At 35.9% G+C, this 27211-nt stretch overlaps 1 protein-coding gene across 4 annotated transcripts in view; it reads right to left on the bottom strand.

Moving 5' to 3' along the window:
- Positions 1-27211, bottom strand: part of usp32 (ubiquitin specific peptidase 32) — a 209923-nt gene that overhangs the window by 12572 nt on the left and 170140 nt on the right. For all 4 annotated transcript variants that reach the window (XM_039756745.1, XM_039756747.1, XM_039756746.1 and 1 more), the window contains exons 25-31: positions 26740-26851; positions 26341-26546; positions 25716-25900; positions 16151-16237; positions 12202-12322; positions 9878-10069; positions 3085-3343 (exon numbers count right to left, since the gene is read on the bottom strand). In XM_039756745.1, the coding sequence (XP_039612679.1) occupies positions 3085-3343; positions 9878-10069; positions 12202-12322; positions 16151-16237; positions 25716-25900; positions 26341-26546; positions 26740-26851 (1162 nt within the window). The remainder of the gene's footprint in view (positions 1-3084; positions 3344-9877; positions 10070-12201; positions 12323-16150; positions 16238-25715; positions 25901-26340; positions 26547-26739; positions 26852-27211) is intronic.

The raw sequence follows: 27211 nt of genomic DNA, 5'->3' as shown, positions 1-27211 counted from the left end.
GAAGAGACCAAGAGATGTGCGGCTGATCATCAACTAAATAAAGCACCACTGATTGCTAAGTCAAAAGTTTCTTCAGGACAGCTTTTAATCCTTGACATTCTTTTTCTAAAGACTAATTTGTTATTTAGATTTCTTATTAATAGTTTTTCTACTGCCATTATTATTATTATTTAATAAATACAAAGATGCTTTTAAATTTCCATAATTTGTCTTATATCTAGACTGATTGAAATAATAAATTGAAAATGAAGACACCTGTATGGGGATTGGCATACAGTACAGGCCAAAAGTTTGGACACACCTCCTCATTCAATGTGTTTTCTTTATTTTCATGACCATTTACATTGGTAGATTCTCATTAAAGGCATCAAAACTATGAATGAACACATGTGGAGTTATGTACTTAACAAAAAAAGGTGAAATAACTAAAAACATGTTTTATATTCTAGTTTCTTCAAAATAGCCACCCTTTGCTCTGATTACTGCTTTGCACACTCTTGGCATTCTCTCGATGAGCTTCAACAGGTAGTCACCTGAAATGGTTTTCACTTCACCGGTGTGCCTTATCAGGGTTATTAAGTGGAATTTCTTGCTTTATCAATGGGGTTGGGACCAGCAGTTGTGTTGTGCAGAAGTCAGTTAGTTGGACGATCATTTATTTTTCATCAGGACAACACACCTCCAGGCTGTGTAAGGGCTATTTGACCAAGAAGGAGAGTGATGGAGTGCTGTAAATGGTCATGAAAATAAAGAACACACATTGAATGAGGAGGTGTGTCCAAACTTTTGGCCTGTACTGTATTACTTGCCCACAGGGTTTATCAAGGCTAAGGTAACTCCTCAAAAGAAAAAACAACTATGGTAAAAGCAGTGCATATTGTTTGGATGGTTGTGGCATAACCAAAAGTGTTTTAATCATGTCACAATGGCACCCATATATTCATCAGTGCTGGTGATACTTAAGTTCTTAAGTCAAGAATTCTATAGAATATCATTAGGCATATTAAGGCTCCATAGTCTATTTAAAGATATCTATTTGAGTGTGAAGGAATTGTAAGTAGAATATTGCAGAGTGACTGACAATTAGGCTTTCAACTGAGGCTTTGTCTACATGATCCCTATGTGTATGTGCATCTGTATGTGTGATAATCTTAAAAGTACAGGAAGCAGGCCAACATAAGCAGGCCAACATAGTAACAGATTTGGGAAGTCCAACAGAAACCCACAATAATACAGTAGCAGAGGAGAGAATTAAAACTGAGTGCCATTATGAACAATGCTGCATATCATCTCTCTGACAAACTAACACCAAGTACTTTCAGCCAACAAATCATACAGCAGAAGTGTGTCTTTAACTGCCAAGTCAATGATTTTCTTTATTTTCAGTCATTCTGGTGCATGTTCAGACCACAGAGTGCATATATGATTTTATTTTTATCTATTAATTAAAAAAACATCTGTTAAAAGACAAATTTCCATTAAAGTTCGGTCTGTGTATAAAACTGTGGTCCTCAGATGCAAAAAAAAAAAAAACATTTTAAGGTAAAAGGTTTAGGTATAGGGCTCTGAAACCCTAAAATGTCCCATTCAGCAAAATTAAGAGACATTGAAGCCTCTATCATGAAAACTCATGATATTAGCATTATTGATTTAAAGATTCTGTTGTGGCTATTCATATTTTGTTTTTAAATTTACAATTCTAGTTCATTGGATTTACAGAGTTTTGCCAATTCTTTCTCTTCCTGCTAATTTTCTGTATTGGTACATTATGACACTGACATTTTGATCAACTTATTTCTTGTAATCATGGAATAGATGCATGCAGCAGAAAAGCCATATTCAATAATACAGTGTAGCAGAAGTAATATCTGTATTAATAACAGTAATTGTATTATCACATGTATAGAGTACAGTGAAATTGTTATTTATACATCAAAAGAAATGATCATTTTAAAATACAATGTACTTATTTTTTTCTTGTGAGTGGAGTCAGTTAACTATAGGGGAAATTTACATTTAAGCATCCTCTCTTATACATTCTTCCTGTACAGTATGGCACCTGTTTTAGTCAGTTTACAATCTGATGGTACAAATGAACTGAAAAGAGTAAGGATACACACAGGACCACAGCTGTTTTGGGCAGTTTACAACTTAATGGTAAAAAAGGATACACACAGGATTAAAGCTTTTGAGTAAAGTCATCAATCGCTAGGGCAGCTAGCAAATATACATGGGATTTCAACATAAATAATGCTTGTCTGAAGGATCAAGGAGTAATGACACAGGAGCTGACCACCTTTGACACTGCTAATTTTCAGTAAGCTTTTCTAAGGCCATATATATACCCAGACTTTTGCTATTCTGTTTTCTATTGGTATTATTATACAGTACTGTACTTTAATAAATATTATATTGCTTTTACATTCTATGCTTTGTTTTGTATTTTCAATGATTGAAGTAATAAAGTAAATATTACGGCGGCTGGTGCAGGGGGGGATTGCCATCTTTCTCATCCTGCAGGGTTTATCAAGGTTAAGAAGTCACAGCTCAATAGGAAGCACAACTACAGCAGAAATAAGACACTGTTGGTTGGTAAGTGGCATACAACCAAAGGGTGCTGAGACTTTGTCTTAGTAACACCCATACATTTGTTATTGCCAGTGATATAGTACCTATGTGGACTACAGAGAAATGAAAATCATGATGCATCACTCTTAAACGTACTTATGTGGATGGGATCCTAAGTAGTATATATTATGAAGTAACTGGAAGTTAGGCATCACTCATATGTAACTGTGTGAGTGTGTATCTGTATGTATGTTAAAGGTACAAGAGTAGGTCAACCTATTAACAAACTTGGTAAGTCTCACAAATCCCTTGATAATACATAGTCCAAATATCATCTTTACAATTATAACATTCTAATAATATCAATTCCAGGATACCATGATGTTTGCCCTCCTTTCTTTTGAATTACAGATTGTTCAGCTCAACTAAATAACACATAGTAGACTCCTAGCATGGTAGCATTTAAACCTCAAGCTTAATTCATTTTAAGTCTAAAAATTACTTGAAACAGCATACCTTTCACACAGCTGTTAACAGCTGCTGTGGATGATGTAATGAAGTCACTGCTTCCAGGACACTGCACTGTAGATTCAGCCCATTTTCTTGGCCTACATTGATCATCTACCTGAGGGAAGTCTTTGTTAGCTTGACACTGACTGAGATCTCGTGGGACCAGAAAAGCACTAGCATCAAAGTTTTCACAAGGAAACTTCACAATTTTTTGGGACTTAATCCAGCGACCATTCACAAATTGAAAGCGCTTTAAATGCACAATCTGAAGAGGGAAAAAAAAAACAAAACAAAAATTAATTTATATATATATATATATATATATATATATAAAAGGTAAATGTTATCAACGTTAATAATTCTTAATATCAAAAGAAAAGAAGAAAACATGTCTAACATAGAAGTCTCTGCTATCCCATCATCCAGGGGCCATTCTGCAGAATAAATTATATCGAATCAGAAATTAATCAACACACTAAGATAAGAGAGCCACCTGGTAGTATGAGGGCTATAATTGGAATTTAGGACATTATGTTCAAGTCTACTTAATAAAGAGTCTGAAAATAATAATTTAGCCACCCTAAAACCCTATAATGTTAAAACAACAGTGATATTTTAGAAACTTAACAATGAAATGGAGAACCACAGTGATGAAGTGAGTAACACCACAGTCTTAAGCATCCAGCTTTACCAAGGTTTAAATCTTGAGTCTGGTTGCTTTCTGTATGGAGATTGCACATTATTCTCCTGTCTGCATTAGTTTTACTCCTGATACTCTAATTTTCCTTCTAAAACCTTCTACAAGGATGTGTAAGTTAGGTTATTTAGTGATTCAAAGTAGCTGGTATGTCTAGTAGGTAAGTGTGTATATGTACGTGACCCTGCTACTCCCAACACTGTTCTGGGTTATGCAGGTTTAAGAATTTTATTATAATTAAGTGGGGGTAGAATAATGGTACAAGTGATTTGTACTGGTGCCTCACAGCTCTAGGAGACAAGGTTTAAATCCATGCTCAATTACTGTCAGTCTGGAGTTTGCAAATTTTAGTGTCTCTCTAGGACTTCCTTGAACGTTGCAGTTTTATGCTTGAATAACAAACACACGTTACATTTTGTTAATTCTAATCTGGCCAGTTAATCATATAGAATGGCTGGAAATGGATTCAGCATACAGTGACCATATAACAGAATAAAGAGAGTCTGGAAAATGGATGAGAGGATGGATTTTGAGTGGTTCAAAGCATTTGATTATCACTGGCTATGTAGAATTTACATGTTCTCTGAATTCTTTTGGGAATATGTCACTACTTCAGAGTCAGATCCACTTATGTGATTGTGATTATTAGGTATTATTAAATATCCAAAACATAAAAAAAAATCTTGAAAAAAGACAATAGATGATCCTTGTGTAGTACATGACTTCTAGCTACATTATTGTGAAAAATCACAAACCTTTTTGTAGTAACTGGATTGACAAAAAGGAAAAAACACAAAAGAAAAAAAGAAGCAGCTTACTAAGACAAACACCAAAGGATGTACAGTATTTGATAGCCACTGCAGTAGACAATACATTTTAAAACCTTAATTAAAGCTAGAAATATATCAGTGTCTAATACAGATTCAAATTTATTAATGGGTTGCTGTGATGTGGGATTTTGCATATAACTTTATAAATAAAGACATACAAAACATTTATCATTTAGGCAAACCAAGTGGTGAGAGGTATTCGTGTTTGCCCCAAATACCCCCCGATCGCTTTTTTAGGACTGTCTCTTTGCAATTTTATGACAGGATTTGGGGGATGTGTCTTAAACCAGTTTGATGAGTATTTCTCTGCTGAAGTCTTTGTCTCATTCCCCATACAAAGCCAGGTTAGCTTAACATATGGTCTTGGGGGGGGTTGCAGGTGTTAAAATGTACTATTTCTCTCATTGGTCTGAGATATGGCTGTTTGGAATTGGCTTGTCTCAGAGGCCTTTAAGTACCACAATGTCCTATTGGTTCTAGGAATTGGAGAGAACCTATAAATTTGCTTACTCAACCACATTCTCTCTCTCTAACCAACATATGATGAAGAAGCATCTCTCTTGCTAACCTGTGATGATGAAGACAACACAATGAAGAGCACAGCTCAGCAGCCATATTGAACAGACATGTGGCTGAAAGCTGAGCACCAACGATGCCTTAACTAGAGACATTTTAAGTAACTTCAAGTCTGTGTGCCACCTGAATTACATATCACCATTTTATCAGGTTGTATGGCTGCCAATATTCAAATGTACTTTGCATTTTGTTATTATTTATGAATATTATCAGTAATACATTATTTTATGTGTAACTTAACTCCTACTTGTCTTTTTACTACATCTAATTGCCTGAGGTTATAGATATAGAAGGGAAGGTGGGGAGAAGTTATATAAAATAATATCTTATAAACTGTGGTAAGTCTGTGAGATTGGGCATTCTAAGGCTACATAATAATACAATAGGGGAAAGTAGAGCAATATATATATATATATATATATATATATATATATATATATATATATATATATATATATATATTACTCTACCAAGATAAAAGATGGGTCTTCTTAATACATACTTATTTTTTTTTGCAGATTTATACAGCTTTTTTAACATAATCAATAAAGAATTGTGTATCCTGGTTTCAGAGCAAGGATAAAGTATATAAGCAAAAAAGTGAAGTGTTTGATGTTTATGATAAGAGTATGAAATGTTTTGTAAGTTACATTATAGAACACTTCACTCTTGTGTACAGTCCCCTCTTCCATTTATCTTTCTCATGTCCTAGAAGTGGGATAATGAAAACAATTCAATTTGGTTTATGCATGAGGATGTATGTGTTGTATCATATGCAATTCCTTTTCTTTTCCTACAAGGAGTATATCATGTATTTTTGCTATAGATCTGAACTTGTCACTGGAGATCAGGACATGTCCTGCATGCCACACATGCAGTTTGTTGTCAGTTCATCTACCTGTGAGTATATAAAGACACTGACAGACTGGGTGCACCATTCCATCATTATATTCCTCATAAAGGAAGGGAAGAAGCCAAAGGAAAATAGTGAGAGGTTGAATGCTATGTATGTTGATAATGTAAAGTTTTGGTCCAAGCAATGTAAATGGAGATGGTAGTCAACTGAAGATGACCCCCCATACCCCCCTACAGGGCATACTATTGAGGCATCTTCATGGGAAATGTGCCAAAAAAGTGGAGGCCATGATTATGGAAGGTCATCAGGTTAAGGTTAATGTAAAAGCCCATACAGTAGGCATTTCAGCTGGCACAATTTCCACACTCATTTGATGATGTCAAAGTTCTGCCCCTGATTGGTTCCCCTAATACTGACACCAGATAAAAGACCAGGTTGTCAGGAATTCAGTTAAGGGAATGTCTTGGTGAAAATCCCACTGACTTTTTCTCACAGATTATTACTGTAGATATAATGTGGGCACCACCAAGACCCTGAAACCAAACAATAATCCATACAATGGAAGCATAAGCAGTTCCCAACCACCAAGAAATTGTGTGTGCAATAGCTGGCCTGAAAAATCTTGGTGACAGTATGGAAGAGAAAAAAATGTACATATTAGCATAAATAGCATACTAGCATAAATAGCCATAAAAGTAATTAAAAGCTTCAGAAAGTCTTAAGCTTAAATCAAGCAAATGGTTAACTAAAAAATTAGTCATATTGCATTATTTTTTAAAGCTTGAGGCAGACTTGCTAGTGGGAAAGAAGGACAGGACAGGAATGACGCATAGAAACTACCCGTGCATTTGTGTGGACAAAATAGGAAGCTAAGCACAAGGTGGCCTTGGTAGACATGTGAGAAACCAGCTGGAATTGGGAATCAGCAAAAAGACAGCAGAAGGCTTCTGCTATAAGTAAGGTCAAAATGATGTAATGCATGAAAATAAAATAAGTATATTCAGGCGTGGTGTTATGGGTCCACAGCTCTCTCAGCAAAGGCTGTTTTTTTTTAAATAAGTAATCACTGTGCTCGCGGCCTAGTGAGGGGGCGTGGTGGCTGTAGCGGATCTCAGGGCGATCTGCAGTGTGGGTGTTTCTCACCCAAGTGCACAGGTGAGAGACTGCCCACATCCATGATTGTTCCTGAGGCTGCTAATGTGCTGCAGCTGCTATGGCCCCTCTCAATATATAGAAGCGCGAGTCGGCTGAAAGGGGAGAGAACAAAAAAGAAAAGAGAGAGACGGAGGTTGCTGGAAGGAGGCAGGAGAAACCTGGTTAGAGGAGAGAAGAGAGAGAGCCGGTGCGAGCGGGCGAGCAAACAAGTGCTCCCAGGCAGCTGTGTGGAAGCCTGGGTGTTAGGCTGACACCTGGGTGTCGTAGTAGTGGTCGCTCCCGTTGAGTGAGCATGTAGCGGGAGTGAACAATAAAGAAGAAAGACTGTCCGCGTAAGACCAGGACGGCAGCGGGAGTCGGGAGGCTTGGTGGAGAAGTCCTTGGTGTGAGCGTCCTGGTTACCAAGGATTCCAAGTCTCAGGCCTGGGATGAGCGCCAGACCGAAGTCAGGACCGGGAGGACTCCAGACCTGTGTGAAAGAACAGACAGCTGCAGAGAGAGCTTCTCACCGGCTGCAGGGCCCAAACGGGATAAGCAGGTGAGACGCTAGCGTAGAAGAAGCACCAGGCATGTCATTGTGTTTAGAGAGGACTGCTTCCAGCGTTGTTTCAACCTCATTTTTTAAAGGATTGTTTTTGCATTGTTTTTAACCTCCATGATTGCCTCTGTTTTAATGGATTATTTATTTGAAGACGACTTTTGAACTTGGGAATCACTGCACTTTAATTGAAAACTTTGTATTTGTTTGTTGACTATTTTAAATAAAAGCACTTTGCACTTATTACATCATTCCATTGCTATTGTTGCGTCATTGTCTAGATCATCTCGGTTATAACAATCAGCGGTGTTGGGTTCAAGGGCTCCCGAACAGAAGATGGGAACATGAAGCTGAACCCGCATCGCCACATCAGGCACTAGCATAAATAAATATAGAAGAATATATTAGAAATTAACTTGCGCAGAAATTAAGGCAAGTTAAGCATGCCAAGCAAATGATTAAATAAAGACATATGCCATAATTCTTTTCAATTAAAGCTTAGCTTTAGGCATCAGACTAACCAGCTTAAAAGTCCGAGAAAGAGGAAGTGACAAGAGGAAAGCCCATAAATGGAAGAAGAAAGTCTGTACTGGCCTTGGCCAGTGAAATAAATAAGCAAAAACAGAAACTAGAAATGAACAATGGACAGTGAGGACAGGTGCAGAATGAGCTAACTGAACAAGGTCAGAGTGATAAGAAATTACTATATAAGTTTTGAACCGTTCGGGGCTCAGCTCAGTTTGCCCGTATTGTGTTGAGTCTGTGTTATTATTTGTGTTGTTTTACTGCAATAAAGCTTTAAAACTCTGTTTGCCTATCCTGAGTCCTAACAGCCTTCACTTTCAGGTAAAAAGCCTTCTGGTGACAATTTTTCGCCACAACACTTTCTGGGATACAAAGGGTTTTCTGCTGCTAGAATCAATGCCACACAAATCAACCAGCACTGTAGAAAATCTACACCTTCACAATAGAGTCACTTCATGAGGCCATCAAACACAAATATCATGGGAAATTGTCAGGATGTGTATTGCTGTTGTAACAAAGCACCCTCTAACAGATCCCAAAAATTGAAGGCTGATATCAGGGAATACAACTTCATGGAGTTTAACCATCCACCTTACAGTGCAGACCTGGCCCCCAGTAATTTTCTCTTTCAAAGCCTGAAAAAAAAAATCTACATGGAAAGCAATTTCCCAATGATAATGACTTCAAGGATGCAGTAATGGGAGTGGCTGAAGAACTAAGTTCCTGTCTTGCGCCCATGCTTGCTGGGACAGGCTCTAGCATCTTAGCAAACCTGCTCAGAATAAGTGGGTTTGGAAGATGTAGGGATGGATGTTGGATGTACTTTTGCAAAAATAATAAAGTATACATTTATGAGTATATGTAGCATGAACTCTACCATTATTTTAATATTTTTTTTTTTTTTACTTTTATTCTTTTCCATCTTTATAAGAATAGTTTTCAGAGGATATGGATCAATATCGAAGTTCTGAAGAGAAACTGGATGAGACTGGTCATGAGTTAGTTAAAACTTGTCTTACTTACAATATAACCATACACTATTTTGATTATATGAAACAAACAACTGACATTATGCCATAATAAAGACAACCAGGAATTTAGCACCAGCACATGCACTTGTACACTAATCAACCTACAGTCTCTTAAGGACTCTGTTGCTGTTCATTTGGAAAAACTGTAAGACAGGTTGTGCTATTTGGGATGGATGTTGTTTTTAGTGTAGAGTTTCTTAGTGTGTGTTTGCTCATAATAGTTTGTAATACCAACATCCATCCATCCATCCATTATCCAACCTGCTATATCCTAACTAAAGGGGCACAGGGGTCTTATTACATTGCTTTCTCTGGTGTACTTGTATTTGCATTTTAAGTTCTTTTGGTTTGTGTGAAGAGGAATAACATTCCGTAAACAAAAAGCACTTCCTTCTCTCCAATTCCCATCTTCATTTGTATTAGACTAGTTGTCAAAACCTTTTGGAATGTGTAAGGGCTCTTATATATTAGAAATGTTATTGGATACAAAATTTATATGACACAAAAAGATATAGAAAGTACAGTTTTTAAATTAATATTTTAAATGAAACAGTTATCTTATTTCTACAAAGAAAAATAAAGGATATAAACCAGTATTGGCGGTAATCTCCATAAGTCCAGTTTCTTCGTGGCCAAGCGATGAGTCTTGCATTTCGAACAGTAATACATTTCATCTTCACCCAATTCTTCCTCATTTGTGAATGCTCTTAAGCAGCTGTCCAGATTGATAGGCTCTGCTTGAGCACGTCTACTTAGTTCAACACTTTCATGTTTCTCTACAATCTAAAAATAGCATAAAACATTAGCACTCATCTGCATTTTGACAACTCAAAGATGATTATTTAATTGTAAGAATTCCCTTAAAAAACTATTTGTACTGTTTGATTAATTTAAATTTTTTATTTAATATTCTACTTTCAACCAGGACATTACAATTATGGGAAATTGTTGTAGTTGTTTAAAGGTATTCAATAATATAAAAAGTTGCTTAGGATATACTTAACAAATACTGGATCTTGAGACAAGAATTACTGACCACAAATAACTTTGAAACGTACATAGCATTTTGAAAGTAAGGAACATTTTTCATATCACTAGGGTCATAACACAAGTTAAGAAGTTCTACAAAATAATAACAGCCATGGAAACAAGAGCCAAAAGTGTACTTTCCTTCTCAGTTTTAAAAATACCAAAATTAAAACATTAACTACCATAAAGATAGCATACAAAACATGAAAATTCAGGAGCATGTTAGTGTTATGGAAGTTCAAGCAACAAATCAAAGATACTAAACATGTAAGCATCATGATGGACAGCTATCCATTTTTTTCTTATTTCACACTAATGGCTCTTACTGGTGTGTTTGCTACACTGACAGAAAAATCTTCCTAAATGCTTATATATACTGCACCTGGAAGTAAGCAAACACCAATTTCAAAGGTCAGAGTCTGTTTGCATGCTGTTTAAGATAACACATCATTAATGTATACCACAGAAACATACATTACAGTGATTTTTTTTTTTAAATTATAAATAAAATAAAAACTCTAAATGCTAATTCCTTCATTTGCTTTTATAAATTTTATTTTTATTCTTCCTAACCCTTTGACATCAAATAATAAATAATTTGAACACAAAAAAAAATGCACATCTTCAGGCAGATCATACCATTGCATCTGAAATCATCCATGTCATAGACATTTAGGCACTGAAATTTCAACATATTGGCTTATGTTTAGCATGCTTCATTACTCTGTGTCTTCTCTGCTTTAAATGTATACATAGCTGAATGTGTCCATTTGTGCAAAGCACACAGCTTCAAGGAAACTACCTGGTAGCCAGGCAAAGAAATGTTATTTGTGGTACAGACTCCACTTCTCCCCAATTTAATTCTGTGAGAAGAATATATTGCTATGTAGTGTGCAACCTTTAACATAACTGTGTTGTGTTTTGCACAAAGTTGCACATTTTGGACCAATCATGGAAGAATGCAATTGATAAATTGTAGTCTGTAGACTCCATCTATGAATTACCGTATTTACTCGTGTACCACGTGCCGTCATGTAAGACGTGCACCCTAATTTTTACAAAGAAAATCATTTTTCCCCATGTACGATGTGCGTTGTGATTGTATAGGAAGCGTTTAGAGAGAGAAACAGTGCGAGCAAGCCAGCGTGAGAGAGAGAGAGAGAGAGAGCGCAAGTGTGCGAGAGAGAGAGCGCGAGTGCGCGTACGAGAGAGCGAGCCCAGGCAGAAGTAAACATTACAGAATTACATTTCCTCATGTATGACGCGCTCCTGATTTTCTAATGCTAATTTTCGAGAAAAAATGTGTGCGTGGTACACGCGTAAATACGTTAACTGGTTTTGTATCCATGTTTACTTCTGAAAAGCTAAGATATAGAAAATGTATTTATTATTATATGATTTCATTAAACTGTAAACACCTGGTACTATAAGGAAAGTCATAAAAGTATTAAATGCAAATTTGATTTCTGGATACAACATTCACATAAAAGTGTAAAAAATAGTCTCAAAAACGTAACTTTCTGTATAATATATGCTTTTTATATAAATGAATTGTACCCCTCACATGTATTTTGCCTATATGAATTGCACAAGTTTTCTCAAACTGTTCTGTTTCTAACTACGCTGTCTGTGATTTTGCAATATGGATTTACATTACAGCAAAAATATAATCCCACATGAGAAATGTAACATGACATGACTCAGGAACATACAACTGAGTAAATTCTGGTGCCTGAATCAATAACTCAATGCTTAACAGTCCAATGGATTAGACACAAAGCCAAACTACAAATTAATCTGAAAGGCCAAAACTATGGGGCTGCATGCAAGTTAAACTTGGAACTCTATTTCATTAAAAAATGGTTTTGTGCATTTTATTTATTTACCCTTTCTTGTGATGTTTGATATCGCAAATGAAGAGCAGTTGGATCCCAGTCGATGGCAATATATGCATTCCCAACACATGCTCTGTCCTCCGTGCAATCTATTTTACAGCCTCTGCAAAACCTGTAAAAAGGTATACATCGATCTAATAAACAATTAATTATAATAATTTTTTTAAATTCCACTGCATATCTTTGTGCAAAATAATTAAATAATAATCATCAATGGTCTGATTAAATAAATGTAAAGAAACTTAATTTTCAAAAATAAGAAATGTTCACTCCTGAACATTTTAAATATGGAAATCTGTAGTCAAACACTATTTTCCATGTAGAAATATTTATTAATGCTTAATTTTTATGGAATAGTATTTTATTTAGAAATGCCGATTTCCCATGTGCTATTGCTACTTGTTCATTTCATTTTTGTTATACCAGTCATGAAAACACGACACAGCCCGACAGTTATGCAGCTTATATGGCTGGAACCTGTCTTTTCCCCAAACTGACCATCCAAGGTAATCTTCTGGTATTCAGTATATAAGCACAAGTGCTATGACATTTAAGTAGTTTACCCGTTTCTTACAGTAGTTAAATTCAAAAAAGTCTTTTCAAAAGCCTACGAATAAAACTAACAACAGAAAGAGGGCTTTTTTGAGCGGTCTTTCAAGCCAGATGTGTTAACCATAATTGGGGTCACTTAAAGAATTCCAGAGTCACTCACCAAAATTCAATTTTACCAGAGCCAAACTACTAAGACGAAAACTGATTTGAGACAAAAGAGGTACTAGTAAAGACCAGAATATCGAAGTCAAGAATAACTAACTGCACTTTTTCATTGATCAAATTCGTATTTCAGACAAGGGTGCTCTTGTGCTGCACTTTAATTTATAAGAAGTCTTCATGATGCAAGTTAGGAAGAAGGTCCCAAGAGACCACACTGATGTCCTAGCAACCAGTTATCTGCTTATAGTGGTTTTTAAAATGGGAAAAGTGACATACAATTTGAATGAAAAACATTTGACTTTTTCTCAAGCAAATGAATAAAATTCAAACTTATGTATTAAAAAAGCTCAATAACTCATCTTTCAAAATATAAAAATCTTATGCCAAAGCAGAAAAAAAATAGTAACCTGCCACATAAGACTTTCCTTATTCTTCAGTTCAATTTTTAGACCCCTAAACAATTAGTGTAAAGTTGGAATGATGAAAGGGCTACACTTGGCAACTTCAAATGAGTGTCCAGACCAACTGTGTTCTTTACATTAGAGTAACACGATGGTTCAAATGTAATTAGACAAACTTCTCTGGAAAGACGATTCCCAAATCTGTTCCTGGAAACAGCCACAAACTGATGGCTGTCAGCATGTACCTGGTTGCACTCCTGTAGCCCAACAGGTCCCAGCTTAAAAAAAACACCAAGGAAGCTCAACTGTGTACTTTCCACTCAAAAGGCAAAGAGTGGAGGACTCAGATTGCTTATTAACTGTGGTCTCACTCATTCTCTGAAATTCTCCTATGGGAGTGAGTTCTTTGATAAAAACTAAACTGATTCAGTGCAGAAGAAGCCCTTCCAATACTTTTGCACCTCCTTCCAGAACTTTTAATGTATGTTGTAATAGTCCTTCTCCAAGATGCAAAATGCAAATTTAGTCTTAAGAAAATATGAGAATGAATCTGTTCTGATCCTTCAAAATGCCTACAATGTCATGCATCCAGGAAAACACTTCTATACTCTTACTGGGAACAGACTAAACAATGTTCCTTATATCATTCCTGAGGTGTTGTATGCTTTTATGGGACTTCTTTGAAGTCATTTCCCCTCTTGTACCCTGTCTCTGTGCTTTTCAATTTCAATTATTAAAAGTACTGATTCAATACTGGTATACACAATAGTTTACAAATGCAGTGAATTTGGGAAAACTAAGAATTTAGCAATGTACTACAGTAAACTTTAATAAATTCAAAAAAATAATAATTTCCTGTTTGTTTAAGTAAAGTCATGGTGTTTTCAATACTAGTAACACTTTTTGGTTGATACACAAAAACAAAAGAGATGACAATACAATGATTTCAATTAGCCAAAAAAAAAATTGACAACATGTAAGCAAAACCACAAGTCGATCCAATGTCCACAATTGTTAATATACAAAGCTTTAATAAATATTTGTACATGTGATAAATAGAAAAACAAGGAATGGACATATGGCAGTTTAAGTAATCATTGTCCTGCTAGTAACTATAGTAATCTATACAAGCTTTCAAAAATTACAATTACATACAGTTAAGTCCATAAATATTTGGACAGAGACGCTTTTTTCTAATTTTGGTTCTGTACACTATACCACAATGAATTTTAAATGAAACAACTCAGATGCAGTAGAAGTGCAGACTTTCAGCTTTAATTCAGTGGGGTGAACAAAACAATTGCATAAAAATGTGAGGCAACTAAAGCATTTTTTTAATACAATCCCTTCATTTCAGGGGCTCAAAAGTAATTGGACAATTGACTCAAAGGCTATTTCATGGGCAGGTGTGGGCAAGTCCGTCGTTATGTCATTATCAATTAAGCAGATAAAAGGCCTGGAGTTGATTTGAGGTGTGGTGCTTGCATGTGGAAGTTTTTGCTGTGAACAGGCAACATGCGGTCAAAGGAGCTCTCCATGCAGGTGAAAGAAGCCATCCTTAAGCTGCGAAAACAGAAAAAAACGAAGAATTGCTACAATATTGAGTGGCAAAATCTATAGTTTGGTACATCCAAAAGAAAGCAAGCACTGGTGAACTCAGCAACGCAAAAAGACCTGGACGTCCACGGAAGACAACAGTGGTGGATGATCGCAGAATCATTTCCATGGTGAAGAGAAACCCCTTCACAACAGCCAACCAAGTGAACAACACTCTCCAGGGGTAGGCGATCGATATCCAAGTCTACCATAAAGAGAAGACTGCATGAAAGTAAATACAGAGGGTGCACTGCAAGGTGCAAGCCACTCATAAGCCTCAAGAATAGGAAGGCTAGATTGGACTTTGCTAAAGAACATCTAAAAAAGCCAGCACAGTTCTGGAAAACCATTCTTTGGACAGATGAAACCAAGATCAACCTCTACCAGAATGATGGGAATAAAAAAGTATGACGAAGGCGTGGAACAGCTCATTATGCAAAGCATACCACATCATCTGTAAAACACAGTGGAGGCAGTGTGATGGCTTGGGTGTGCATGGCTGCCAGTGGGACTGGGACACTAGTGTTTATTGATGATGTGACACAGGACAGAAGCAGCCGAATTAATTCTGAGGTGTTCAGAGACATACTGTCTGCTCAAATCCAGCTAAATGCAGTCAAATTGATTGGGTGGCGTTTCATGATACAGATGAACAATGACCCAAAACGTACAGCCAAAGCAACCCTGGAGTGTATTAAATCAAAGAAGTGGAAAATTCTTGAATGGCCAAGTCAGTCACCTGATCTTAACGCAATTGAGCATGCATTTCACTTGTGGAAAACTAAACAGAAAGGCCCACAAACAAACAGCAACTGAAAGCCGCTGTAGTAAAGGCCTGGCAGAGCATTAAAAAGGAGGAAACCCAGTATCTGGTGATGTCCATGAGTTCAAGACTTCAGGCTGTCATTGCCAGCAAAGGGTTTTCAACCAAGTATTAGAAATGAACATTTTATTTGCAGTTATTTAATTTGTCCAATTACGTTTGAGCCCCTGAAATAAAGGGATTGTGTTAAAAAAAATACTTTAGTTGCCTCACATTTTTATGCAATCGTTTTGTTCGCCCCACTGAATTAAAGCTGAAAGTCTGCACTTCAACTGCATCTCAGTTGTTTCATTTAAAATTCATTGTGATATAATGTACAGAACCAAAATTAGAAAAAAGTTGCCTTTGTCCAAATATTTATGGACCTAACTGTATACAGATATGTGAGAACTAAGAATTACCTTACCTGTACCAAGGACACCAGGCACAGGAATTGCCATCCTTCTGAACAACTCTTAGGGTAAATGGGTACTGATAACCCATACTATCATCACTTAAAAAGAAAAATATAAAATAGGTTGATCATATTAATTTAACACAAACACAGTTGTTTCTATTAATCTACTACAAAGCACTTAATCAACACTCTCAAAACCACAGCAAAACTTATATTAGTTTACATCCCCTTGAAGTAAATTATGAACATTTCATGCAAAATTACTTTATAAAAAGATTTAAAATAAACTGGGTTAATGTAGATATATTTGTCCTTGTAAATGATATTAAATTCTTATTTAAAGAAACTGAATGCAATTATCACAAAGAAATGCCAGATGAAACAAATTTTTGAAATATCTAAATCAGAGAGAAATATGACACTTTCAAATTTACTAGGGGATTGTGAATATACAGGCAGTCCCCGGGTTACGTACGAGATAGAAACTGTAGGTTTGTACTTAAGTTGAATTTGTATGTAAGTCAGAACAGGTACATTACTTTAATAATTGTTATTGTTGACCGATTGTAACCAAGTGCTCTGCCAATGAATAATGGAGCTTCACTTCTTTCTGACCTTTTTATTATTTCTACTTTATTTTCAATGGTGATGGTTTTTCTCCTCTTTACTGTAGCACCAGCACTTGCATCAGATTTGTGTTTCAGAGACATTCTTGAAGGGTGAAGACAAAAGGTTAAGCTCTTCTGTACAGCACTGTATATGCTATCACAGCAGATTAGGCACCAGTCGTCAACACGTCTGATGTATAGGGTGATCCAGATCTAATTATGCAATTTTCATTATGCTATAACTTACTCAGTTTATTACATAGAAAATCACCCGAAAAATCCCGGACCATCAAGAAATGTGCAAACTGACCACACGAAGAATCGTTTTTGCGCGAACTGGAATCGTCCCCACATAAATCAAAGTCATCCAGGCGATCTGGATCTGCAGAATTAGATCTGGACCACCCTGTACTGACAACACACTACAATGCTACCCCCCGCCTACCCTCAATGGCCTTCGTTCAGCCACAACAGGGTCACCACTTGCAGCGGGGGGCGGGCAGTCAAACCGCTTGCCACCGGGAGCTGCCCGACGGACACTACACTGCAAGAGCAGCGAAATCAACCCCCTCCAGCCTCCGTCCAGCCACCGCTTGCAGCGTCCCCGGGCCAAAGATGACGGAGCGGCAGTTACTGAGGTGCATACGTTGCAGCTGCGGCCCCATTCATATGTTGTAGGTCGGGTGTCTGTAACCTGGGGACTACCTGTACATATTATGATAATGAATATAACAGGAATTAGAACAAAATGATTTTGCACTGACATGGTTAGTCATGGAAAAAAAAATCCTGCACTCCACGCATGCTTCACTCTCTGTATACCATTAATTACAGCCAACTACTACTGGTACCACTCCCATGTGGTAGAAGTATAGACGATCCTACTAAGTACAGAATAGTTCACACAAAGTATTTTGGGACCTTAGGAGGTTTAAATATTCACAATATATTTGTATTCTTTAACTAACTGTGTCTCCAATATAAAATTTCTTCCAAACATTTAATTTACTACATATTAAAAAAAAAAAAAAAAACTTGCTCTTTAAACTTGATTATCACTGCTTACTGAACAATCTACTGTGATAACTTGCTGCACATCGGTAGCATGCAGTCTTATTTTGCTCAGTTAGAAAAGTCTTCCTTCTCTTAGCATAACATACTTTTCCTATTATTTCCTATTCTACCCTAAGGAGAAAAAAAAAAAAATTCCCTCTACACAGTTCGAAATGTTTTAGAATTTGGCAGCCTCTTATTAATGCTGTCATCAATTACATAAGCGTATATAACTATCGTTAAGTCAAGTCAAGTTAAGTTGGGGAGCATGCACTGGTACAGTACGTTGCCGCACCCACTACATAACAAAGTGATTCAGGATCCTGGTTGGCAACCCCCCCAGGCAGACCAGTCCAGTCCCACCCTCCGGAAATGATCCTCTATCTGCCACAGCCTGGTGTTATGTGGCCGACCCCTTGGCCTGGTCCACCCACTTTGGTCCCCAACAATGAGAATCTTACAAGCTGGATCACCCTCGGGGAAACGTGCCACACGGCCGTAGTGCCGTAACTGATACTCCCTCACAATGCAGGTAATGTGCCTCATTCGGGACTCCAAGAGAAACCACTTATTCGACACAAAATCAAACCAATGGTACCCAAGGATTTTCCAGAGAGACACAGTACCAAAGAATGGTCCAGCCTTCGTCTCGGGTCACTGGATAGCGTCCATGTCTCGCAACCATATAGCAAGACAGGAAGCACCAGGACTTTAAAGACTTGGACCTTCGTCCTTTTGCATAGATATCAAGAGCGATCCTGATATCTATGCTATGCTACTATCATTAACCTATTTGATATTTCAGTGTCAGTCCTTCTTTGCTCTCTAAATGGGTAGTGTAAAGGGTATCTTATCTGATTTCGGAAATAATAATGTATGCCCTGTTTACTTGCAATTTACTTATTACAATGTTAATTCTTAAAATCAAAAAAATATGCAGGTATTAAAAACAAAGCAAAATAACTGACAGTTCTTACTTAACCTTAAACAAGTCCTGCAGTAAAACCCCTTTTTCATCTTTTTAGACCTATATGTTTATAAATGATTACATTTATAAATATACCCTTTTCCTTGGTGGTAAAATGCATTGCTATTAATAGGCTATAAACTCACTTCAAAGTGGGAAAACAGCTGGTTAGTGTAATTTTATAAAATAAATTCTCAAATAAGTTAGCACCACTATTATTAGCAAAGTTTATAGAAGCTAAAGGAAAAAAAAATTCTACTTCAAACTTTTCACCAAGCATTAATTACAATATTTCATAAGAAGAACAAGGAACTACTACAATGTGCATCATAAAGGGCAATCTATCTTCTGAATAGCGATTTTTCCAGTGAATTCTCTAGCATGTATTATCGAACACCTTCCCATTTATCTCGGCAGATCATTTTAAATATCTAGGGGTTCATATTACAAGTAAATATAAACCTTTTTTTGAACAAAATTTTGCTGTCTGCATGGAAAAAAATTAAACAAGACGTGACTAGATGGCCTTCCACCTTGTTCTATTCCAGAAGAATTATTGATCAGTCTTGAAGACTCGGATAGCATCTTTACAATTTATAAAAATATATTAAAGTCCCTTCCTTTCAAAGACCCCAGAATACATTGGGAAAGTATCTGTCACTTAATATTTCAGAAAAGTGTGTAAAAAAGAGTGTAAAGCAGCCATATGCAGAATACACTCAAACTCTACACATGCAAATCATTCAGTCATTCAACAAATCTTTTATTGAGCGCATTTATCCAATTTAAAATTGTCCAAAATTTTTCCAGGGCAAGATTCAACCTGTGAAGGTTGCAATCTAGCTCCAGCCTCACTAAGCCATATGTTCTGGGTGTGCACCAAATTAACATTTTGGACAAAATACCTTTGTATTTGCATACCTATGTACAGCCTTGGTGTCACAATCTCTCCTACCCTATTAACAGCTGTGTTTGGTGTTCTCCCAGATGGAATTAAATTGGAGGAGGACAGACTGTAATTGCCTTTACTACACTACTAGCACATACACTTATCTTGCTCAACTGGAAGAATCCCACCCCACCACTCTCAAGTCAGTGCATAACCGATGTTCTACACCACTTGAAATTAGAAAAAACTGTTCAAAACTTTAAAATATGGCTGGCTCTAATCAATAACATTTTAGAATAAGCTTCCATTTTGGGGAAAAGGATACCCTTCTTTTCTTGCTCCTTTTATACAGTAGCTTCTGATGTTGGTTCCTCTCGTCTTCTCTTGGGTGGGGGTTGAATTTTGCTTTGATTTGTTAAATTTGACTTGACTGTATGGAATGTTATGGGGGTTGAATTTTGCTTTGATTTGTTAAATTTGACTTGACTGTATGGAATGTTATCTGTTTCTAAATAAAAATCAATAAAAATATAAAAAAATAAAAGGTTTAATAATGATATTGCTTTTTCAGACAAGACCTTTCAAAGCAAGATAAAGGTCCTTGATTACATGGCAACCTATCTGCTCCTTTGATTATTTTCTCTAAATTCAGACAAGCTGCCATTTAGTTTGCAACAGTGTTTTTATATTGTAAAAAGATAAACACTTGATTAATCAAGCTAGTGGGTCACCAAAAAAATAATTTGATTATACTATACACATGACAATAAACTTGACTTGAAATTAAACTTAGAAGTAACTTCTCAAAATCAAAATACTCAAGCACATTAGTTAAGTTAATCCATCAAATCCAATATATAATTGCTTATTGAGTCTTCCTAGTGGGGTTTTGAGCACTGCTACTACAGTTAATCAGTTCAACTATAAAATGTAAAAAATTTCCTTCAATTGTGAGTAAACATTAATGATTCTACTGGGAAATTGCAATAAACCACAATACTGAATATCAAAGCTTGAATTATAGCTACCTCATTATTAAAATGGATTTGAATGTCAACCAACATGAAACATTAAAGGTTAGTAATATCACTCTCTGTTCTTCTCTTTCTACAATATTCTCTACAGTGATGTCCTGTTTAATTATGCCGAATGTGCAGGTATAAAACAACATTGACTTTTTCAAAAATGCAAAGCTTTGCTCTGTTAAATAAAATATAGTATTACCAGTTCACTTCAGATTTATTATCACATGTACACAGTACAATGAAATTCCGGTCTGCACGTTTCCACTGTTCTTATCTGGCAGTCCAAATCTCACAACCTTGGATTACGAAAAATGTAACATCACAAAAATATAATTGGTAGTGATTAGGAAAACAGCACAGTTTTACATACACTTTGTGAAATGGGCACTAAAATTTTCTATGAGATTTTGCAATAATCAAACTCGCTAAAGAATTTTAAAGTTTTAATAGTTTTTTTAGGGGTGGAAAGAAAGGACCATGCTACATTTTAAAACACAGCACTGCAAATTCTCAAAAAAGGATCCAAAATAAATTAAATTAACCGAGGAAAAGATTCATTTGGAATTCAGCATGACTCAACATTACCCAGGATGAGAAGAAAATGCAAAACGCTGCAGCTGTGGTTTTAGACAAGATACCACTTTTGCTAGTGATATATAAACTTTAAGGGTAATGACACAGGTGTCCTCCCATCAACAACAGTTCATTGCTTTTATAACTGGACTTTTGTATACATTTTATGCTTTTCTCTATCATTTTATGATGTTTTTCTAGTCACTAATCTTGATTCTAAACTCAGCTTTCAATTATTTTGTGTACTTTTATTGTTGTTAAGATTTTTTTTAGGCCGATTTCGCTGTGAACTCGTGTTATGCCCAGGCCTAATTCCTATTCTTGTGATAAGAGTGGCATCCTATGTTTAGAGGCAAGCCCTCCAAGGTTGCTACCTGCAGGAAACTACGTGATGGGTTAAAAAATATGCTAGGTAATTCTTCCTCATGTGATCTGACGCATTACAAACACCCATGCATTTCAAAATAATCAATTTCTTTGACTTTCCGTTTTTTTTTTTGTTTTTTTTTTTTTTAAACTTTGGTACAGTGCGGCTGTCATCCTGTTATTGACTTTTTTTGGCTTCCTGACCATGTTTTCTTCATCCAATTGCGCCTCAAAACTTTTTTGTTTTTTGCCTGATGGGAATTGGTAAATTTGCAGGCAAGATGAAAATGTAGGCGGTAAAAGGTTTATTATATATACTGTACTAAACACCTTTCTTCCTGGGTCTGTGAAGCTAATTTCACTAGCCACAAAACAGCAAAGTTTGATGACACACAGCTGTACTTATCAATAGCACCTGATGACTCCGACTCTTTCGATACACTAACACAATGTCTTACTGGTATTTCTGAATGGATGAATAGTAATTTTCTCAAACTAAATAAAGAGAAAACTGAAATTTTAGTAATTGGCAATAATGGATTCAGTGAGGTTATCAGAAATAAACTTGATGCACTAGGATTAGAAGTTAAGACGGAAGTAAAAAATTTAGGGGTAACCGTTGACTGTAATCTGAATTTTAAATCGCATATTCATCAGACCACTAGGACAGCATTTTTTCACTTAAGAAACATAGCTAAAGTTAGACCTCTTATATCATTGAAAGATGCGGAGAAATTAATTCATGCTTTTGTTTTCAGTAGACTAGATTACTGTAACGCACTCCTCTCAGGACTACCCAAAAAAGACAAATCATTTGCAACGAGTGCAGAATGCAGCTGCTAGAATCCTAACTGGGAAAAGAAAATCCGAACACATTTCTCCAGTTTTGATGTCACTACACTGGTTGCCTGTGTCATTCAGGATTGACTTTAAAATACTGCTTATGGTTTATAAAGCCTTAAATAATCTCGCTCCATCTTATATATCGGAATGCCTGACGCGTTATATTCCAAATCGTAACCTTAGATCTTCAAATGAGTGTCTCCTTATAATTCCAAAAGCTAAACTTAAAAGAAGAGGTGAGGCGGCCTTCTGCTGTTATGCACCCAAAATCTGGAATAGCCTGCCAACAGGAATTCGCCAGGCAAATAGAGTAGAGCACTTTAAAACACTGCTGAAAACACATTACTTTAACATGGCCTTTTTATAACTTCAATTTAATCTTAATACTGATACTCTGTATGTTCAATTCTTCATAATAATTATTCACAGTGGCTCCAAAATCCATACTGACCCCTACTCTCTTCTGTTTCTTTTTCCGGTTTCTTTGTGGTGGCGGCCTGCGCCACCACCACCTACTCAAAGCATCATGAGGCACCAACATTGATGGACTGAAAGCCAGAAGTCTACGTGACCATCATCATCAGGTCCTTCTGAAAACCCTAAATACAAAGAGGACTGTTTGATTTACGTTAGGTAGATTGCCCAGAGGGGACTGGGCGGTCTCTTGGTCTGGAACCCCTACAGATTTTATTTTTTTCTCCAGCCTTTGGAGTTTTTTTGTTTTTCTGTCCACCCTGGCCATCGGACCTTACTCTTATTCTATGTTAATTAATGTTGACTTATGTTTATCTTTTATTGTGTCTTCTATTTCTCTATTCATTTTGTAAAGCACTTTGAGCTACATTTTTTTGTATGAATATGTGCTATATAAATAAATGTTGATTGATTGATTGATTGAAAGTTTCACTTTGTTTTTTTGCGGAGAGAGATTTTTAAGTTTTGGTGCAAATTCAGATTTGCTTGAATTGCTAGCTCTACAATAAAAATAGGCTAAAAATAGCTGGTCTCCTTGGATCCATTCATATGAATTTCAATACTGTTCTTTGGAAAACTGTAATTCCAGACCTCACATTTGTGAATTATTTGTTGAATTGATCTATAAAAACAGTGAGCAACACTAAACTATTTTCTACAAAAAATGCAGAGAAAAGAAGAATAGGAACATGGAAATAGAAAGGACATGTGCAAGAAGTACACTGAGAGAGGACTAAACTGGGATGATTTTAGAGTAGGCTTTCTATCAGCAGCAAATGTATGTGGCACAACTACAGGTCAGAAGGGGCTACAGAGGCTTAGTGATGGAATCAAGAGGATTCAGCTGCTATATAAAAAAAGGTAAATGGACTAAACAGAAGGATGTACATTTAAAACATTCATACAAATAAGCATGCTAACGAGAAAATTAGCTAAGAAAATCTTGGCAAAAGTAAAACAAGAAGCTACCAATAAACTACATGAAGATCTACAAACAAAAGAAGGAGAAATGTTCTAAAATTGCCAAAGAAAAAGCATAGCTGGATAAGCAAAACTTAAATGTCATAAAAATAAAGATGGTAATATATTGATTAGCTATTGAAGAAGCCGCTAACAAAAGATTGCAAGAAGCTGTCACTGGATGTCAGAGTGGGCAGAGACAATAGGATTATGAATAATGTGGGGAAGGCAGAAGATAAGAGTTTGCAATTAAATAAAGCTATAAATTAGAATTAAAGTTGGTACTGTAGTGAAAAATGTGGAGGATGTGAGGATGATGTCAAATCAAGAATCAAACTTGGATGGAATAAATTGAGAGAGCTGTCTGGTATGATGTGATTTGTGACAAGAAGTTGCAATTAAATTTAAAGTCCAAAGGAATTAAATATAAATTAATAATTCAACCCATGATACTGTATGAAAAAGAAGCATAGGTAATAAAGACTGAAGAATGTTATAATGAAGACATTAAAAAGAAAGTAGGAGTAGGATGCATAGTTGATATATTCAAAGAGGATAGACTTAGGTGGTTTGGACACACATGGAGAATGGATGGAAGACATACTGTATACAAAAGTAAAGGTGAATGCTGTGTTTACTGGATGATTACAAGAGTGGCAAAGAGATGGCGGGATCAGATTGGCAATGTCTTGAAAAGTACAACAACTGGAGACTGCAGAAGATAGGAATCTCTGGTGAAGGAGAATCCATGTGGCTGAACCCAAAAATAACAGCCTAAATGGGAGGGAGGAAGAGAGAGAGATGGGGCAGATAGAGATTCCTCTTGGTAATCAAGACACACATCTCTCTTCCACAACAATTTTTGATATTTTGCTTACTACAGTAAATGTTTCAGTAAATGATACAGAAGATTTAACACCATAAAGGATAATGTGGCCAAAGTTTTAAAGTGTGCCACTGTGATCTCTGAGTTAAGTATAACTCCACCTTACATCATTTTACTTAAGATGGTTGATTGTGGGCAAGAATTAATATGACCGGGAGAAAGAAAGCATTACAGCCATGTAAGCAAATTGAAACAGAAAAGGCACAATTGAGATGGGAAAAGACAAGTGGAGACAACTCAGGCAGGCTATTAAAAGACAGTAGGTGTATCCCATGGCCTGACAGTTTATGGTCAACGGTTACTGTTTGCTACTTCCATTTGCCTTATGCAAGCAAAAGATTGTATACTGTTTGAAAAAAGCATATTCTTATTTTGGAACCACCTTGTTGTATGAAAAAGTCTATGATGATTTACAAATATAAATTGCCTTTCAAATTGTTTAAAATCCCAGTTTTGAATACTTTTTCAAGGTATTGAATATCCATCAAGACTAAACCAGAGAAATTAAAAGTGTCAAAGTGAAACCGGAGCGTTTTCAAAACTGGACAGTTGTCACCCTCTCTCCAAAGAACTACTATACTTAAATGCAATTTAGTTACTGGTATGCCATTTAGAGTTTAAATACAGTATTTGTTTGAAGCAAATACAGATTTTGAATGAATAGAAATTTTTTTTTAGAGATGTGACACCAACAAAATGCCATTCAACATGAATTCTGCACAAAGAAACAACAGAGAATGTTTAAAGAATTTTAAGTATTGTGTGTCAGGAATATACAGATGTAACAAATTAGTTTATCAAAGAGAGTCCATGCAAAATTAAATAAAACACAGCACATGTAACAGTAAAAGAGAATTTTGTTTTTATGTTGTAGATTTTAAAAGTCTTGCTCAGATTGTAACATTTAGCTTCTAATATTTATTTACTGACCAGTCCTGGGCATGGTTGCTGGCTTCTTGTGGTGGGAGAGGGCTTGCTAGCCTTGAGACTTGAATCCAAACAGCATCATATAAATCTCGTTTTCTGGTATGTACAGTACATGGCACAATGAGAGGCATTCCAAACAGACTAGGGCGATTTTTTTGTGATGACAGGAAATACAATTCTGTTCGCATCTAAAAAGGTGAAAATGCAAAGATTACAGTGCTACTTCAAGATCTTTGTTAAGTCTAAATAAAATAATGTTTATTAGGTCTTGTAAATATTAAACTAGAATCATAAATACAATGATTTTAGATCATACACAGATATTGATTAAGCAGATATGTTTCAAGATCTGGCACATCAAGTACAATTCAAGTTCATACTAATATATAAACAAAGAATTTTAATAATGCAATGACTATTTCAAGAAAAAATGTTTTTAAAGCATAAAGCCACCAAATGTTCAAAAGTAAATGGCTATATATATTGAAAGGGGTGAAATTAACCTGTTAGCCTGAGTTTAATAATTTGGCAATCCTACTAAAATTAAGGTTATTTTTTAAAATTTTCATTTACTTGTACTATTAAAAATAAAACTATGGTTTTAAAGCCTTTGCATTAAATTTCTTACCATTTTTCTGTGAACTGCAATTATGTATCCAGTAAATGGACTGTCAGCAAGCGGAGTGATATGTCCGTTAGGAACTATATTGGCAGGACTATCATCTGTTCCACATGGCACCACAGTGCTAGGCATTCCATTTGGGATTAAGCTTGGCGTGTACAGGTTTCCATTGGCAGACAACACAGGTTTCACACTCCCCAAAGAGGGTAACTCTACAGATAAATAAAATTACGATTACAATTTAAATGAGAAAATAGTCAATTAGACTTAAATGTTATACTCCAAACACTAATAAAATATTGTCAGTGTAAAAGGACTGCAGTTTTTCTAATGTGAAAAAATAGTTTACTTCTAAAAGCATACAGAAACAAAAGAAAGTGGTCTGAAGTGTAAAGTAACAATTACCTGTTTGTAAAGGAGATGACACTGATGTGGGTGATCCAGGGACTGGGATTTCAAATGCACAAAGAAATCCACTAACAGAAAGTCTAACCTTTTGGTTGTCTTGGGGGTAGTTCTACAGAGAAACAAATGGCATGATAAAAGTAAATCTAAAATGTCTAATATAACATAACATCCTGAAAAACTCAATTTTTTGGGTACCAGAACCTATGCCAGCAGCTCTAAGAATAAGAAAGCAGCCTTGGATAGGGTGTTAGTATATTACAGGATCCACTTGTCATGTTTCAGTTAGTGTTTTTTTCCCTGGCTGGGGATCAAATTCTTGTTATTTGTCTGTTTTGTTCATTTTGTGTCATGTATTTATGTTAATGTTTCTTTTGTTTATTATGTGCATTATTCTTCATTTCTGTCTATAATTATAAAATGCTTTGGCTATGACCGATGTATTTTATACGTGATCCACCAAGAGGCACGG

This window comes from Polypterus senegalus, chromosome 6, assembly GCF_016835505.1.
Source record: "Polypterus senegalus isolate Bchr_013 chromosome 6, ASM1683550v1, whole genome shotgun sequence".
Classification (NCBI taxonomy): domain Eukaryota; kingdom Metazoa; phylum Chordata; class Cladistia; order Polypteriformes; family Polypteridae; genus Polypterus; species Polypterus senegalus.
This window is presented reverse-complemented; position numbering and strand designations above follow the sequence as displayed.